The sequence below is a fragment of the Fukomys damarensis genome, unplaced genomic scaffold (genome assembly GCF_012274545.1).
Source record: "Fukomys damarensis isolate Sample0158 unplaced genomic scaffold, DMR_v1.0_HiC HiC_scaffold_16, whole genome shotgun sequence".
In the NCBI taxonomy this organism is placed as follows: domain Eukaryota; kingdom Metazoa; phylum Chordata; class Mammalia; order Rodentia; family Bathyergidae; genus Fukomys; species Fukomys damarensis.
This window is the reverse complement of record NW_022900928.1, coordinates 135,572,071-135,590,127: the sequence shown is the minus strand read 5'-3', so window position 1 is coordinate 135,590,127 and position 18,057 is coordinate 135,572,071. Positions and strand designations below refer to the sequence as shown.

The following is an 18,057-nucleotide window of genomic DNA, read 5'->3' as shown; positions in this document are numbered from 1 at the left end:
GATAGACCCTGGGGACATCATGTTCAGAGAAAAGAGCCCGTCACAAAAGACAGTAGTGTCTGATTCTCTACTGGGAGTTGTCAGGAGCATAGAGACAGAAAGCATTCAGTGGTTGCTGAGGCTGGGAGATACGGTCCTGCCATTCAGTTCTGAGGGGGCTGTCTCAGCCTCCTGCTCACCCATGTAACTGTGCCAAGCTCCCAGTCACCACAGAACAAGTAGCAAGCATCGCTGGGCTCCCCAAGGCTCTCAGGGCAGTGATGGGGGACAGTGGGAGTAGGGGCAGGCAGAGGCACTGCCATCTCACACCCAGGCTTCAGGTTCTGGCACTGCCCTGCCCCTCTCCCTCAGTGGCCACCCAGCTGCTCTGGGACGTGAAGGGGCCATGGGTTGCAGAGCTGGGATCAAACCAGTCTGGCCACTTGCCTGGTCCTCACTGGCCTAGCTTTAGCTCACAGGACAGGACCCCAGCATGGAGTGGCCTCCAGGTGACAGTCCCTGCAGGCTCCTCTCCCAGGGTCTTCCCTTGCTTGTGCACTATGATGTGTCCACATCATTTAGCCACCTGGCACCACCATGGGACTACTACTCCTTCCAGGGAACAGGTGTTGTTTATCCAGGCTCCCAGGTCTGAGCAGCAGCTGACACTGAGTCACTGGCCCATGCGGGTACACTGGGATCCCCAGGGCTTGGAGCTGCCTGGCTCTGGTGGCTGGTGCGGGGTGATAAATGCGGAGGAAGCAGGATGTGCCAGGCAGGGGGCAGGGGTCTAGCAGGTCAAGGTGGGGAGTGGAGATGAAAGAGTGGTGTTGGGGACCCCTGTGATAGCCTCGGTCCAGGAAGCCTGCCACTCCCACGCCTAGCACACAGAAAGCAGAGGATGGCAGCTGAGCCCCAAGGCCAGGCAGAGGGGTCTGGCCCTCACCCACGTGCCCATGTGTGTGCCTGAGCATGCCTGCCCCTGCCCCCGCACATTTGTGAGTCCCCTCTGTGCTCTCTCTCAGTGCCCTCAGGACCTGTGCCCCCTCCAGGCCCAGGCAGCAGCCACTGTACTGACCTGGATCACGGCATCCAGCGGTGGGGCCCGGTCACCAGTTTCACTGGAGGCAGAGCTCATGGCTGCAGGCTCGGCTCCCTAGTGAGGCTCCTTTGTCCCAGACTGGCCGGCCAGAACCTTGCCCCATGCACCTGTCTTGCACCTGCAGGGGGCTCGGCTTGTCCTGCTGTGCTGAGACCTGAGCCTGGGCACACGGCTGCCCAACTCGGCTGGTGAAACTACATGTCCAACCAAGCCTTGGCTGTTGCTGTGGCAACTGGGACGCTGAGGGCTGGGTTTCCCTGGAAACAAGAGTACAGATACTTGTTCTGGGACTCAGGAATGTTGGGCAGGAAGCAGTTTCCCTGGAGACCTGGAGGGAAGCTGTACTACATGACACACCTGTGGGTGGCCTCTCCCCCGCTGTCCACTCAGGTGGACTCCTGCGTTTGCTGCCTGCACACCCCAGGCTCCTGTTCACCAAGAATCCCAAATTGTAATTTTCTTAAATGTGGGAGCTGGCTGACCTTGTGTGATGGACAGAGCCATGGGAGGGGAGCCCCTGCCCAAGGAGCAGAGGGGCTCTGACTATCCCCACCTCTGCTCCCCCCTTCCAGGACTCCCCCACTCAGCTGAGGGTCTTCCCACTCTCAGGAACCCCAAGGCACCAACGGGGGTGCTAGCCTCAGCCTTCAGGGTGGAGAGGGAAGAAAGGCAGTGGGCTTCTGGGCCAGGAAGGACACTTCCTGTGGGCAAGGGCACAGCTGGTCCTGTGCTTCTTGGCCGGCTGACTCCACAAACAGAGCTCTGTTGCTTGGGCCTGGCCTCCTGGGCCCCAGGCCTGGGCATGGCATCCATGGGTGAATGTGCCAGTCTCTCTGACCTTGGGGTTCCTCAGTCCTAGCTGGGATCCCAGAGCCAGCCTGATGCTGGCAGGGGTACCTTGTGGGAAAGGGGAGCCATGGCCCATCTTGTGGGGCAGGCTGGCCTATTCTGGTGCTCTGTGGAGGGGTGCACCCCTGTCTCCCAGAGTCTTGGGTTCTCAGCTAGCCTGGCAGGCAGGGAGGTGCCTGGTGGGCTGGGCCAGGAGGGGCCACCAGGGGACAGGCCAGCGGGAGATGGGGCTGGGGAGCCTCTCTCCCAGAGGCTACCCCACAGTTGTCACTGTAGTGGTTGACAATGGGCCAGTGCTGTGTCCCCATTGCTGACAGGGTCTGGCTTCCTGCTGAGATGGCAGTGCAGGGAGTGTGTGTGTGGGGGTGCCTGTATGCAAACAAAGCTCCCTGGAGGCCTTGGGACCTGTCCTCCTTGGGGTCCCCAGGGCTTGTGGGCTGTTGGCAGGGTACTCTGTGCAGGAACAAGCCAGCCTCTGTCCAGACACAGCCCACTAGGGCCCAGGGTTGGGGCTGCACCGGAAGTCCTGGAGGCCTTCTCGGCACCTCTGACCCCAGTGTTCTGGTTCCAAGTTCAGACTCTGGGGGCACAGCCATGGCCTGGGCACCTCCCTGGGTAGCTCCTGGTTTTACCTGGCAATCGAGCGGGTGAGGAGTAGGGTGGGAGACCCTCATGCAGAGCCCTTGGGTAGGGAGGGGCTTGAGGAGGCTGTAATCATCCACAGGGCCTCTTAGATGAGTTGGAGTAAGACTTCACTCGCAGCTGGGGATGGTGGTCACTCCTATAATCCTAGGACTCTGGGAGGCTGAGGCAGGAGGACTGAAAATAAGAAGTAACAACATGCTGGGATATAGCTCAGTACAGAGGCCATGGGTTCCATCCCCAGTACTGGGTGGGGTGGGGGGAGACTTTCCTTCCAAACAGGCCTTTAGCTGACCTAGTGTCCTTCACCCAGGCTGAAGGTGATGTCTTCTGGCTGGGCCTGTGGCTGCCACACATGTGGACTGTGGTGGTGGTGGCCCTTGGGAGGACCTGTGGGTGGGTAGGGGCCTGAGCTCAGGTTTTGAGAATCCATGAGGCCCCAGAGGTGTTTCAGAGGGAGAGCAAGGACAAGGGTGGCATCTCTATGGTGCCCAGGCCACAGCAGGCCTGCCCCAGCCTCAGTCATTTCTGGGTATGAAGCAGGAGGGCTTCCAGGAGAGCCTGGCAGCAGGCAGCTCCTCTCAGCCCCTCAAGCCTGCCTGTGACACCTGGATCAATGCTCATTGCCACCCTGCCCACTGCTCCTAGGTTGTCTGAAAGTCCTGGGTGCTGTCGCCCCCGACTACCCTCACAGAGGAGCCCAGCTCCTGCTGGACTTCAGCCCAGGACTCCTGCTTGCATCTTTCCCAGGCACCAGACTGGCTGAACTGTGTGTAGACCCATGTAGGAGGCCATGGAGGGGGTCAGCCCTCGTGCCAGCAAGCAGTTGGGGCTGTGACCAAGGTCATGCACAGGCTCTGTCTGACACAGGTGCACTGTCTACTTCCTGTCCTGCCCCTTCAGGACCAGGCCTTGGACAGAGCCCAGGAGCCCTGACAAGGTCAGCTGAGCCTCATGAGCTGTCTCCACCACCCCAGACTGTCCTGCTCCCCTGGCTTTGCTGTGGATCTGAAGAGCAGGTCCAGGTTCCTGGGGCACAGAGTCACTGGAGGAGCAGAGACAGTGACAGAAAGTAAGGCAGATTCGAGAGAGATTATGGCCAGTCAGGCAGCTGGGAGCCCGCAGGGCCAGGACAGAGGCGCCACATTCCTGTACACACTCCACCCTCTTCCTGAGCATTGTCCCTTGCATGAACTAAGCCTGGGGGCACAGTCCTCTTTCCCTGCTGTAGAGAGGAGAGTAGGCAGGGAGGCCCGCAGAGCCCATGACCCTCCCACAGCAAGAACGTGCCTTTCACAGGCTTCCACAGTACCTCCCTCTTCCTGGGGAGTTTGGAGTTGGGGTGGCAAATCAGGGCAGCCATGGATCCAGTGGATTACATAAAGGGGAGGCCATCTGGGCACATGTGCAGGGACACTCCCTCGGGGGAGGAGAAAACTTGGCCCTCTAACACTGGTGTTGTGTTGACCCACTGGAAGGCCACTGGGGAGGGATGCCAAGGCTGACCCTGGGACTGCTGGGGCGGCTCAGGGACCCTGCCCTCTGGTATGTGCTCTAGAGGAGTCTGACACAGAAAAGAAAGGGACTGAGGAGGGACTGAGGGAGGGCTATCAGGCTTCAGCATCTGTTGTGCCCAAGTCTCGAAATCCCCAAGAAGACCACCAAGAAACTCTTCTGATGTAAATACACGAGGAGTTTATTGCAGGCTGGAGCCTGGGCTCCCCGTGCCACCGATGCAACAGCTTCCAACTGGAAGTCCTGACCCACTAAATTAGCCTATTTTTGTAGGGTTTAGGTGGCTTGATATTCTCTTTATTCTATTGGCTTTTCTCTAACATTCTAAATCTATTGGATGTTACTAGGGTTCTTGCAAAAGCGGGAAGGAGTTTATTTTAGGTTGGGGAGGGGGTTGGTGCTCAGGAATGCGGTGTGCTCTTCTTATCTATACAGATCCTCCTGTTCTTTCTCTTTGAGGTTGGAATGGCCTTCCTCCCATCTGCCTGACTCCGTTCTTATCACAACTAAGTAAACTAAGCAAACCGAGCAAATTTTTATTGCCTGAAGGGGGTCGGTTCTGGCACTTTGTTTTATGGTTTCCCAACTTAAAATGGAGTTAGTTAAGCTAAGTGGGGAAGGTTTTGGGGCTAAATTTCTAGGGTCCTACACATCCTGCCCAAGAAGCTAAACCTAAGAGCTAAAAGTATAAAACTCCTAGAAGAAAACTTACAGGGAAAGCTTTGTGACATTGGATTTGGCCTTGATTTCTTAAATATGAACTCAAAAGTACAGACAATAAAAGAAAAAGTAAATTGAACTTTATTAAAATTTAGCACATCAAAGGCTAGTATTAAAGAAAGTAGAAAGACAGAATATCCATAGTGAAATACTTGCAAATTATCTTCTGATGTAGGGTTAAGATCCAGAATATATAAAGAATACTACAACTTTACAATAACAAAATAACCTGATTAAAAAACAAGCAAAGAAGTTCAACAGACATTTTTCCAAAGAAGATACACAAATAGCAAGAAAGCCTATGAAAGTGTGCTTGACATCAATCATAGTTAGGGAGATAAAAATCAAAAAACTATAATGAGATACCACCCCACACACATCAGGATGTTATTATTGAGAAAATAGACAAGTGCTGGTGAGGATGTGGGGAGACAGGAGGCTGGTGCCCTGCCCTGGGATGCCACATGTTCAGGTGCTTGAAAGCAGTAAGGTGGCCCATGAGCAGGTGCACAGACTCTTGCTCAGCCCTGTCCTGCCTGGGCCCCACCGTCCACTCTCCTGAGGCTACAGCCAGACAGGGCCATTGGTCCCCTAAACCTGCTCAGCTCCCATTCCCAGCTCTGTGCTTCCTGTGGGGCACTCACCCCAAGCCCCAAGCATGGGAATTGGGGCACATGCAGCCCTGGCATTCTCTTGCACACCCTGGGCTGGCAGTGACATTACCACCTGGGAGTGCCAGTCATTTGGAAGGCTGATTTCTCTCTCTGCTTCTCCTGAGGCTGCAGAGGTCACACCCCTGCAGGGCTAGGGTTCCAGGTGAAAGGTGGGCTATGGTCATCCCTGCCAGCCAGCTTCTACTCTCAGAGCCTTGTCCAGAAGGTTGACCTCGCTGTTTCATGCCAGACCCCTGGGCTGCCTTCCCAGCAGGACACTGGCATCCTTGGAGGCATCTGCTGGATGGGGCAGCGGGGGCCCATGTCATGCGGCTTCCTCAGCTCTGTCTGGGACTTGGATCCCAGAGATATCAGGGACTTGTGCAGGCCACAGCATGGGGGCATGACTCCCCAGCTGCCTTTCTGTACCTGCCCTTCAGCCCAGCCTCTGGCAGGGGTTCTGGGCAGATGATTCCTGGAAGAGAAAGGCTGCATGGAGAGGAAAGTGCCCTGCCACAAAGGAGGGCTCTTCCCAGGCCCCCCATGTCTGGAGCTGGTGTGGACCCAAGCTGACCTCCCTGTAGGAGGCTGCAATATGGATTATGCCCAAAGCAGGCAGTAAACTACAGGCTGTGAAGAGTTAACCCCACAATTTGCTTGTTTATAGAAGTGAGTCGTCCAAAGGCTAGTGCAGAGGTCACAGAAACTGGCACCCAAATTCCATTCCCATAATTTAAACTTTCTTAACTAGAAAAACAATGTTCTAATTACAGCCTAATTTTGTCTGTTCTGTTCCTAATTTGAGAATGCTTTGTCTTGTCCTTTACAGTTCTTCCTCCATTAATTTCCACAAGGGCTGCACATCTTTACACGAGTCCTGCCCTTGCACATAGCTTGCCGTTACCCCTGTTGATTACTAATTAAAATCAGTGGCTTGGATGGATCAGCACCTTTGCTAGTTAAGCAGCATTGGCTGTCCTGGCTCCCTGCTTTCTGTCTCTCTTAGTTCTGTCTTTTAGTTTTTTTCTTAGGCCTGAATTTTACACTGAGCAGGAGACTGGCACCTACTGTAGAGGTTTCTGGTAATGTTTCAGGGATTTTCAGTACCTCCTCAGGTTTCTGCTGGTGTCTGCCTGCTGGTGTACCCTGTGCTGATCACTTTTGCCTCCCAGAGTGGCCCCGGAGACCAGCTAAGGTGACCCAGTCAGACGGGTGGGGTAGTAGCCTTGGTGGCCCAGGGCTCGTGAGTGTAGGGCTGAGCAGCACTACAGAGGTGCCCATTTGTGGTGGTATAGAGGACGCCAAGGTGGCTGGCCATGCAAAAGAGGGAGGACTGTGATTGGATAGAGGAAGGTGACATAGATTACTGGGCTTGTCTGGTGGCCCCGAATACCATTCTTACTGTCCTCAGGGGAGGCAGGGGACTCAGACACACCCAGGGGTCCTTGTGAGGACAGAGGCAGAGACAGCAGTGCCACCAAGCTGAGGAGGTGCCCTGGAGGGACTCAGCCATCAACACCTACATCTTGGGCTCCTGGGGACCTGAGTGAAGCCTACGGGCTGCCTGTGTTGCTGAGGCAGATGGGACCTGGGTGGCCCTGTGTGGTGCTCACCACACTGCCCCTGGGGGCCTCTCGAACATAGCGCCTTCACAGCCAGCATGTGTGGTGGCTGGGATGGGACAGCGTCCTTGCCAGCAGCCCTGTCCTCTGTTCCTGCTGTCTCTGGTCTCCCCGCTATGTCCCTGCAGGTCCAGGCAGGGCTGGGCCCAGCTGCCCAGGGGATTCCTCCTACCCGCCGTTTCCCAGGATTGTCCATACTGGTGTAGTTGTTGGCCTGGCTCCAGGATGTTTTGAGGAGGCCAGCTCTGTCCAGCCACAGAGGCTGATAGTGGCACCTGCCACCAGCCAGAGTGGGCAAGGTGAGGGCAGTGGCCTAGCCCATCGGGAGCTCCGACGAGAGCTGAGGTCTAGGGAAACCAGTATCTACTGGCTCCAGGAGGGAGGACACCCGTGCCAGTGGGGGAGGCCTGCCAAGTGAGGAGTTGGGCAGCACCTCCAGGTCTCAGGACCTGGGAGCTGGGGGTCAGGGGTGGCTGAGTCCTGGGCAAGTGCAGGGCTGTGGTTGTGAGGAGTGAGGCTGGGAGAGCTGGAGACACCACTCAGGCCCAGGCATGGCAGTCCAGTCTCCCCACAGGGCATGAAGGTCAGGGCTGGGCGCGAGGCCCATCTGTCTCCTTGCAGAATCACATGGAGACGGAGACTATAACAACGGAGTGTGCTACTCCGGGCAACCCTGGCAGATGGGCCTGGGCCAGGTGGGAGGGAGCCCATGCTCACCTCTGGAGGTACGGGGCAGAGACCTGTGGTCCCTAAGGTTTCCAAGCACCAGGCTGTGGTGGCTGCCCACCTCTCAACCCTCGGGATCCCAGTAGCGGCAGGGCCAGCATCTCTGAGCTCCCCCGCACACTGCCAGCCAAGGTCAGGGCTCAGTGGTGAGGCTCCGGTTTGCCAGTCAGGACTTGCCCAGCTCAGGCAGGGAGGCACAGTGGGCAGGTGGCCTGGCAGGTGTGTGTGTTTGGAGGAGGCTTCTCAACTGGAGAGGTGGAGCCGGAAGCTGCTTCCCCCAAACCAGACTGCTGCAGCTACTGGGCCAGGTGGGAAGGTGTGTGGGGGGGCATGAGGGGGCCCAGGCGGTGGGGGGGGGACAGCCAGCAAAGGCAGAGCTCACACTTTGAGGCCCCTGCCTTTCCACTGGCACAGGTGCGTGGGGTGTAGTGACAACAGCTCTCCAGGTCGCCTTAGGCCACAGCCCCACACAGGCCAAGCAGGCACTGCCTGGGTCAGAGAGGCTGGGCAGGAGGGGCCTGGTTTCCAGAGACCCCACTGTCTGCTCCAGGGATGGGATGGGGAAGGTGCTCCCAGCACAAGAGACACACTGTCCCAGCCTGAGACCCGTGAGGCAGCCTGGAGGGAGGCAGGAGGGCGGTAACCAGGCCTGGCCGACAGCTCCTGGGACATTCCTAACTGCTGGTGACTGACTCACCCACTTCAAAGCCTTGGCTGCCACTCAGGTACTTTACCTGCACCTGGCACTGTCACTCTGGAGTTCTGCTTGGAGCTGGGCCCCACCTGCTGCTCCCCTGGGCAGGTGCCTCCCTCCTGCCCTTCCAACGTCCACACTGGCTGCAGAGCAGTTCCCAGGGCTTCCAGCCTGTCCTGCCATGGCTGGGCAGGTGCCCCTGTGGCACCACTACGTGCAGGCTATCCGGTCGAGGGAGGCGTCCCGTGTGCAGGACTTCCAGCGTGCCGAGGACACCCTGCTCACCCTGCTCGAGCATGTGCATGCCTTGGATGCCCGCTTCCTTGTGGACTACTCCCACCACCTTGAGGCCTTCCAGTTTGCCCTGCGCTCCTCAGAGGGCCCGCTGGACATGCAGGTGCCGCTGCGGGTGGATGCCGACACACTCCAGATCGAGGAGCTGGGGGCTTCAGAGCCAGGGGCTGGGCCCCTGCTCTGCCGGCTGGGCATCCCCAGGGAAGTGCCAGGCCTGGAGCCATGGATGGCTGAGGACGTCTTCAGCGCCTCCTCGGAGTGCGACGCCAAGTGCTGTGGCTACATCGTGCCCAGCAAGGTCCTGGGTGTCCTCAAGGATCTGCTGGTGGCTGCCATGGTGCACTGCAAGCACCATGGCCTCATTGCGCCAGGTAGCAGCCCGGCCCTCTGCAAGTCCGTGTGTGCCTGCCTTATGCCGTGTGTATAAGCCTGTGTACTGTGTGTGGGTGTGCACACTGAGGGACTGTGTGCACTGTGTGTGTGCACCTGTGCAGGTCGCTGTGTCTGTGGGCATAGGGGGTGAGGTCTGTGCACACATGTGTGTGTGTTTGTGGTGTGCACGGTGTGCATGGCGGTACAACTGCTGCCAGACCTTGCTCTGCCCTAGCCCCGAGCACCTCTAGGGAAACGTGTGCATTTCGTGTGCTTGGCTTTTGCGAGTGGTGTGTTCCGGACATACTATTTCCGGTTGACTGGCTCCATGAGCCCCTCACATGGCTCTGGGCCACTGGCTCTGGATTTGGTCACAGCTTGTTGTGACAATGCTCAGGGCCAACCTCTCTTCCAGCCACTGGCACATGGCACCAGGTTGTGTGTGTGCATGTGTGCATTCACTTGGACATACTAGTGTGCACACGGGAACAGAGAGAGGGAGAGATTTGGGGCTCTTGTGTTCTTAAGTCTGTTCCAGTTTGTGGCTGAGTTGCTCACTAGCATCCAGTACTATTCTGGGGTGGGGGACTTCTGAATGCACGAAAGAGCTGGCCTCACCCTCTCTCAGCTTGTGCTGACCCGATGCGGGGACTGTACCAGGGCAGCAGCCCCCTGATCGGGGCCAGAAGCAGCCAGTTTCCCTCTGCAGTGGTGGCCAGAAGCAATGAGTGTGGGCTATGGAGGGGCTGGGACAGCGGGGACCCTGAAGCCCATCCTCCTGGGGCTAGGGCAAGGGAGCCTGGCTCTCCTGGCCAGGCACTAGGGATAGAAACAGAATGTCCTGCTTCTCGTGGAGGCTGCTGTGACTTCTTCACATGAACTAACTCTCAAGTCACCTCCCTGGTATCCTCCTGGTCCTCACAGGGGCTTAAGAGAGGGGTGGGCAGGTTGTCTTCTGGGGTCACCAGCACAGGGGCCAGGCCTGGATCCTGAACAGGTCCTTTGCCCTCCTGTCCTCCACTATCAGAGGAAGTGGTGACCAGCAGAGTCCACAGCCAGGCACTGGACTTCAAAAGGGTGGAGGACCCAGAAGGCCTGGAGCTTCTGGTCAGACTCCAACACCATGAAGGCAGCTCCTCTCCAGCCCTGCCTGGAGGGCGCCCTGGCTGTGGACCAGATTCTGGGTAACTGGAGACTGTTATTAGGTGTCTGGCTCCAAGTGCTCCTGCAGCCTATCGTGTCTGGTCACCTCCCAGCCTAATTACTACAGAAGCCTGTCAGGGACATTTCTGTCCTCCTGACCTAGCTCTACCATCTGCTTGGTGAGCAGAGGCTCTGGGCCACTCTGGACAATGGGTGTCACATGTGGACCCATGCCCAGGATGACCTTGGCTGGGAGTAAAAGGCCGGGCCTGTGTGGCCCTCGCAATTGTGCTGGGCAAGCAGAAAACCCCAGACTTGGTTCCCCATGCTCACTCAAAAAAGGCAGCATGCAACCAGTGTATCACAGGCTGTCACCACCCTGGAACCGGTGCAACCAGCTGAGGAAGTGGGCCTGCCAAGCTGCCACTTCACGGGCAGACATGGTACCCACAGAGACAAGGAGACAGAGCCACCAAGGGTGGCTGTGGATGACAGTGCTGAGTTGGGAGGAGTCTGGGGACCACCAATGGGGAAACTGAGGCCCCAGGGGATGGGTGGCCTGCAGGAGGTGGTGGCTCTGGGGGTCCATCCTGAAGGGCCCAGGACTGGGATGGCAAGAATGCTGCTTCCACTCACTCAGAGCCCTCCCAGGGCTCGTGTTTGGGGACTTCCATGGGGACATGCCTGCCCTGGTTTGTGTCCCCACCTGTGTCCCAGCCACCCTTGCAGTGGTGTGCAGGGCTGTGGTGTGGGCACCCGCCCCCTGAATGTCATTTGCCCACCTCCCTCTAGGTGTTGGTTTTGGACAGAGGGGACCCTGAGGCAGAAAGCCAGAGGACCCTGGAGCACTGCCCTGAGATGGCTCTCTGGGTGGTCTGGGGCTCTGTGTCAGGGATGGGTGGGTTACACTGGAGGGGACTCTCAGCAGAAGGTGCTGTCTATTGTCAGGGCATGGGGAGGGGGAGATGGGCCTCAGGATGCAGGGCAGGGCAGTGTGAGTGGGATCCAGGCTCCACTGTCATGTTGAAGTGCAGCTGGCTGGCCCACGGTCAGCCTGGAAGCAGGGACTTCCATGCACTGTGCTGTCTCCTGTACCTCCCCGGAGCTATGAGGACAGAGCGGTCCCTGGACCTGAGCTGCCACAGGGAAGGGCAGGCTATGACAGAAGGGCTTCAGCCTGTGCCATCCCAGTGGGGCTAGGCAGTTGCATCTGTGTGTCTTCATCGTCCTCACAGGTCCCCTCCTGGGAGCCTGAATGCAGATTCCCTAGCATCCAGGGTGCCCAGGCCCAGAGGTGGGGTGTGGGGACTCTTGGGCACCTGCAATGTTTTCCGAATGCTGAAAAGGTGCTGGGTACAGGCAAGCCCCAGAGGGCAGCCTTGGGCTCGTCCTCACTGCCCCTGGCTCAGGGCTGCAGGCTGGGGCTCCTTGGGGCCACTCAAGGCCAGGGGGGCCAGGCCTCTGGTGGTGCCCGGTCCACCACTGCTCCTTGTCCTGGGTGCTGTCCGGGCCCTGCCTGGTAGTGAGTGGGGCTGAGTCCAGGCTGAGCGGCCAGTCACGGGCATGGGAGGTATGGCTGGTCGACGAGGCCCCAGGCTGGTCGAGGGCCAGGAAAGGGGGCCTCAAAGGGAGGCTGCAGGCATCTCCAGGGCCGTGAAGTCACCAAGTGGACAATTGTCCCATGAGAGGCGTCCTGGCTTGGGCACAGCCAGCTGTTGGCTCGGGGTTAGAGGGGTCTGTGGGCACTGCGGCTGCAGGTGGAGGGGCCTGGCAGTGGCAGGGGCGGCACTGGCCTGATGGCAGTCCTTGCAGGTTCACTGAGTGCTGCCAGCCTGCAGGAGGAGCAGCTCCAGCTGTCCCTGCTGGTGTCCAGTGGCTGGAGGAAGATCCGCTTCAACATCGTGCCTGTGCTGAGGAGGAAGTGTGGTGTGCCTGGCCTGGAAGGGGCCCGCTTCACACCAGGGTTCCCCGAGGGCACCCTGAGAAGGATCGTCAGCCACGGGGTGGACCTGGTGCCCACCAGCGCCCAGCACTGGAGGTACGGTAGACGACTTTCCTAGGACTCAGGGTCCTGGGAACAGGTGAGAAGAGACTGCCGCCCAGGACTGCCACCCCAGGAGAGCACCTGCAGGTCCCTGTCCCTCTCTGCCTGGTGTCTCATGGGATGGCCGGCACCCCTAGGGGAGTCAGGGTCTCTTTGGCTGCCTCCAGTAGGATGCTGGGTACCCCACGGGCAGCTGCAGTGGAGTCCTCCCCTGGGCAGGCTGGGGCCTGATGCCAGGCTGTCACAGCTCCAGGCCAAGGGTGCTCAGAGTCAGATTCAAGTGCCAGGTTTGCTCACCCTCCCAGACTCTGCCTACTCCAAGCAGACCCCACCTGTTTAGCTACAGACCCCCTTGCTGGCCTGGCCTCTGTCCTTGGGGCCTGAGAGCTCAGGAAGGCACCTGAGTCTCAGTCACTGTGGTGGGGGGAGCGGCTGGGCTCCCCAGAGACCCCAGGGATGGAGGCCAGTCCAGACCAGACACAAACAGGGGCTGGTGAGGGGGCTGCATGGCTGCCTAGCTGGCCCACAAGCCTGTGGTTCCTTTGGTAAGGGATGACTCTGTAAGCTTCTTGGGCCCTTTTTGGTGGCTCTGCAAGCCCTGCTGGGCCCCTTGCCCATCCTAGCTGCAGAACAGAAATGCACCAGGCTTGCTGAGTGCCCACCTGCCTGCCACTTAAGATGGAACAGAGGTGTTTCCTGCATGTAGATAAGAGAGTGATCTTTGCAGTGCTGGGGTGGGTGGCAGTCAGGACTGGGGCACCACAGGAAGTACAGGCGCCACCTCCGGCCACTCAGCAGGCACATAGTGGGGCCCTCAGGTGGGCAATGCCCACCTCTGTGGGCACAGGGGGATGGTTCTGAGCCTGCTGGCTATCCCCCAATGGCTCATGGCATGGCTCTGGCTTCCTGGAGGGGTCCTGGATGCAGCTGACACTCCTGTCAGGCTGGAGCCCATGACACCTCTGCCCAGGGACCAAGGCCACTGCCCAGCCAAGGCCGGGCCCAAGAACCTTCCTGTCTACTGAAGGGCAGACTGGCCGGAGGCTTCCTGTGTCCCATGCCCACTGGGTGTCTGCAAGCTGGGTGTTCACATGAATAGCCTGAGGTGACCCCTGAGAAAGGTAGGGGCTTGCAGGCCCACCACACCCCCACCCAACATGGCAGACCATAGCCTTCCAGAGGAGTGGGGTCCAGGAGTCCTGGACAGACATCAGGAGCCACAGGCCTGGGGGCTTCCTGCTGTGTCAAGCTGAGCCTGGAGCTGAGGGTAGCCCAGGCCTGATGGGGCTGTTGGCTTCCAGGGTCTGCACAAGCTACCTGCTCACCCGGCTGCTTGGGGAGCTGGGTGCCCTCCGGGGCCACCGCCTGGACAGCCTCTCTCTCCTTGACCGGGTCAACCATGAGCGCTGGAGGGACGGTGGCCGGGAGCCTGGGCTGACCTTTGACCACCTGAAGGTAGGCGTGGGAAGCTGCCCACATCTGAGACCTGGGCACCAGAGCGGGCACCCAGGTGCATCCCTTCCTCAGCTAGTGAGCCCTGACCAGCCGAGGAATTCTGTCAGGTCCGACCCCAGCTGGTCCCACAGAGCTAACCTCCCCCAGCCAGAGTCCTCCCTAAGCGGAACTGGCCAGGCTGGGCCTGGGTGCTGAGCTGGGCAGGGTGGGTCCCACAGGGCATTGTAGACACAGGGAGAGGCAGGGCTGGGGCGTGGACTCACCAGGCCTCGGGGTGTGGTGCTGTGGGTTGTGGGTCACTGCCAGGCTCCCTGCCTGGTATGTGCTGTGGACTGAGGGGTCCAGCCTGGTCCGGGAATTGAGGATGAGGGGCCTGGCCTATCCTCAGACTGCAGCTCTGCCTAGTGCTGTGTCCCCCAGGCCATTCACTGCCCTCTTGGTCCTACACACAAGGTGGGGTACATGAGAGGTGCTCCTGATCCCCACTCAGACAGTGCTGGGGACTGGTGGAAGGAGAGAGACCACAAGGCAGGAGGGTGGGGACACTGAGATGCACAGCCCTGATGCCACAGGTTTGGGACCTTTGGGTAGGGCTGCAGAGGATAGGTAGGAGTTCAACAGAGGAGCACAAGGGAAGCCCAGAGAGTGAAGGGAGCCTCCCCCTGAGGATCTAGGTCCAGCTTGGAGGTGAGAGAGGGAGACGAAAGGGCCCGAGGGGATGGTGAAGCAGCCAGTGGGGAGGGCCTGGTCCCAAACTCAGACGAGACAGGAGGCACGGAGGGCATGGGAGAGGCCTGACCCAGCTGCTGTCCACAGACCGTGCTGCTGTGGGCCTGCTCGCTCTTCCCGGCGCCAGAGGACTGGACGGAGCTGCAGGGCGCTGTGTACCGAGTGCTGGTGGTGCTGCTGTGCTGCCTGGCCTCCAGGACCCTGCCGCACTTCCTCCAAGCTGGGCGCGACCTGCTGCAGGGCGGCAGCCTGGACCTGGGCACTATCTATCAGCATGTGGAGGGCTTCGCCCGCCAGCCGGAGGCTGCCCTGCGTATCCATGCCACGCACCTAGGCCGCAGCCCCCCGCCACGCACGGGTCACAGGGTCAGGGCCCTGCTGCAGCTACCGGCCAGTGACCCTGCCTACTGGGCCACTGCCTACTTCGATGTCCTGCTGGACAAGGTGGGCCGGCTGGCTGAAGGGCTAAGCGGGCCTAGGTTTCCTTGAGGGTTGGGTTGAAAATGGAAGACGGGGGGTGGGGGATGGGGTCACACAGGCCATCTGCAGAGTGGGAGCTGGGCTGCACCCACTGCCCAACCCACAGGCAGCGATGCTCAGCCCCAGCCTCATGAGAGCCGCTTCCTGGGCCCCATTTCCTCACACCCTGGCCCTGGGGACAAGTCCTTGGGACTGCTTCTCAGGGGTGCGACTGCTGCACCAACTGCCCCTGCCCCCGAGAACCCACTTTGCTCATTTTTAGCCCACGGTCAGCTGGCTCCAAGGCAGGAAGGGCCTGGGCAGAGGGGTGCCGCTCACAGCAAGTCTGAAGGGGAGACTGTGGGAGGCAGCGGGAGGACAGCCAGCCTCCAGACACGGCTCCAGGAAGCCCTTTTTCACAGCGGGGCGGGTCGTCGGCCGGCCAGGACTCCATGTGTGAGGGTCTCCTTCATGTGGAGTCCCTGGGGCAGGAGCCCAGTGGAGGGCTGACAGGTGTGGTGACGTCTCTGTGACCCTTGCCTCCCACCTACATTTCCAGATCTTCACCGTCCAGGATAAGGACCGTGTTGCAGCCATGCAGAGAATCTTCTGGAAGACCAAGAGCCTGGATAGCATGGACAGCTGAGCTGTGGAGAGCTGGGCTTCTCCTGGAGGGGGTGATGGAGGGGCTTTGTCCCCGGGATTCCACAGGCCGCCCAAGGGACAGCTGGGACAGTCTGAGTGTGCGGGGTGGTGGCCACAGAGTCAGCCAAGGGCATGGGGTGAAGGCACAGGTGCCTCCTGGGACCTGGGGTGACCCAGTGTGTGACACTGTCAGGAAAGCTGAGTGGACTTGTCCAGCCTGTGCCTATGCCACCCTTTGATGATAAAATATGGGGTGCTCAAACTAATGTCTCATTCACACAGGGAGAGGGCTCTGCGCTCTGTGTCTTCAAGTAGAAATACAGAAGCCTATGGACAAAGGGGGCTTGTGTGCCGGGGACAGTTCCAACCTCCCGCGTGCTCTGAGAATGACCCCTTCCTGGGTATCCCCACTTCCTAGATGCAGAGGAACCAAGGCCAGCACAGGGGCTCCACAGCTCCCACAGCCATTCCCTGAGCCATTTGCCCCTGCTGGCCCTGCTACTCCCACTTGTCACAGCAAAATGCCCCCTGTGAGGCTGGGGTCCTCTCCCGGTATCTGACGCCCCTCCTGGTCCGCTCCCCTTCCTTGCTCCCCTGTATCTTCTTATTCCCCTCTGAAGCTGCCCAGCCCAGGGCACTCTGCCTTCTCCATTCCATCCTCCCCTGGTGTCTGAACACAGCCATTTCCCTGGGCTCCAGGGAGGGGACCCACCACCGGTGGCCAGCACATGCCACACATGTCCCCATCCCATGTCCTTAGGGTTGATGGCCATGAGCAACAAGAGCCCGGCAATGAAAGCAGAGGTGCCCAGGGTGGGAGCTGACACCACACGCACTCACAACATGCATTGTGCCCTGCGTGAGAACAGGCATGTGGAGGACAGAATCGGGTCCAATCTGATTCACCATGTGCCCAGAGGCTAGGTGCCCTGGTGAGGCCCTGGGTATTGAATGAGAATCGGGTGGTCCTACTTAGGAAAAGGAGCTGTGCTGGGGGAGGCCCTGGACACCTGGAGTCACTGTGGATTCCAGTGCACAGCAGATGTGAGGCCTCAGGGGCGGCTGCCTGAGCTCACCCCAAGGTGTCTGTGGGTCGTAACCGCAAGGTCGGAAAGACTCTGGGACCAGGCACAAATAGCACAGGCCAAGAGAGAGCTCCACCCAGCCACACCCCTGCCCCGGTGGAGACTCCAGCAGAAAACAGGAAGGAGAAGCTGCAGAGCAGAGAAAACTTGCAGGGCTTGGTTTACCTGGCTGCAGCTGGGAGGCGTAGATCAGCAACCACAGATTAACGGAAGATGAAAATCCAAGTCACAATCTAACAGACGCTTCTCAGAAGCAGGTATAGGAATGGCCAGTAGCACATGAATAGACCCAGGCACCAATCATCACAGGCAATGCAGATTAACCCTATTAGATGCAGCTTCACACCTGGTGCAGGGGAAGGTGGCCAACAGCTCTCAGAGAAAGCCCTGTGAAACCCAGCCACACTCTGACCCCGACATCCTACTCCTGCATCTCAGATGCAGAGCGCGGCACAGCCTGGCTCAGGAGTCCTACAGCCTGTCCTATAGTCCCAGCACTCCACTGTCCTTCCATGAAGATGGGACACTCTCGCCCGCAAGGCAGACTGGCCCCATGGTGGGCTCAGAGAGGACAAGCCATGCACCCGCAAAGCCCTTCAAGGGGAAACTCAGCGGACTGGAGCAGAGGGGCTCTGTCGGGGATTCCGGGCCCTCCAGACAGACTTTTACTGGAGAGAAAGAGACAACCCTGCCTCTCATCAGCAGAAAGGGGAGGGCAGTGCCCGGGGTACTGTCAGCTATGAAGACCCTGGGAGGAAGAAGCTCTGTGCTTGGCTTCTGGCTCAGCATCTACTGGTGGAGACCACAGCACAGCAGATCAGCTCCAGGGACAAAGGCTGAGTTTTGGTGTGGCTGCAGGCACACATGGGTCACCAGGTGCCTCTGTCCTTGAAGCTCTCAGGGCCATGTCTTCTTGTCACAGTGAGCTCTAGGGGCCCGACCCTACCCGCTGGGGCAGAGATGGGGTCAGGCTGAGCCCCATCCTCAGAGGGGCCTCCCTGGACAGGAGAACCCCTCCTGCTTTGCTCCCAAGGCTCTGGGGACTAGAGGGCCTGGAGACACAGGCACAGTGTCAGGTGGGGCTGGGTGGGTCATGAGACTGGGCTGCTCAGAAACTTCCGAAAGTGAGGGTTGGGGCAGAGGCTGTCAAGCAGCACAGGTATGGCTGAGTGCTGAGGTCCTTGTCCGCCTGAGTGGGTGTCTTGGGGGTTCACTTGGGGCCCCGCGTGAGGATGTGTGTCGGGGTGTGATGTCTGGGCCAGGGTGGGGTGATGGCCCTCTCCCTGCAGAGGATCTTCCTACAGGTCCAGGTCAGGGGATGCCCCTCAC

At 59.3% G+C, this 18,057-nt stretch overlaps 2 protein-coding genes across 2 annotated transcripts in view; one reads left to right on the top strand and one right to left on the bottom strand.

Annotated features, from left to right (window-relative positions):
* Nucleotides 1-1,251, bottom strand: part of Crocc2 (ciliary rootlet coiled-coil, rootletin family member 2) — a 48,645-nt gene extending 47,394 nt beyond the window's left edge. Inside the window, 1 exon segment of the mRNA XM_033764749.1 lies at nucleotides 1,058-1,251. Within this exon segment, the coding sequence (XP_033620640.1) occupies nucleotides 1,058-1,117 (60 nt within the window). The 5' untranslated portion in view covers nucleotides 1,118-1,251.
* Nucleotides 1,252-6,227: 4,976 nt separating this feature from the next.
* Mab21l4 (mab-21 like 4) lies at nucleotides 6,228-16,821 on the top strand. Its single transcript, XM_010606621.1, has 5 exons — nucleotides 6,228-9,167; nucleotides 12,124-12,349; nucleotides 13,657-13,810; nucleotides 14,627-14,983; nucleotides 15,558-16,821. Exons 1-5 carry the CDS (start codon nucleotides 8,684-8,686, stop codon nucleotides 15,642-15,644), a joined length of 1,308 nt encoding a protein of 435 aa, XP_010604923.1. The 5' UTR covers nucleotides 6,228-8,683; the 3' UTR covers nucleotides 15,645-16,821.
* Nucleotides 16,822-18,057: the final 1,236 nt, after the last annotated feature.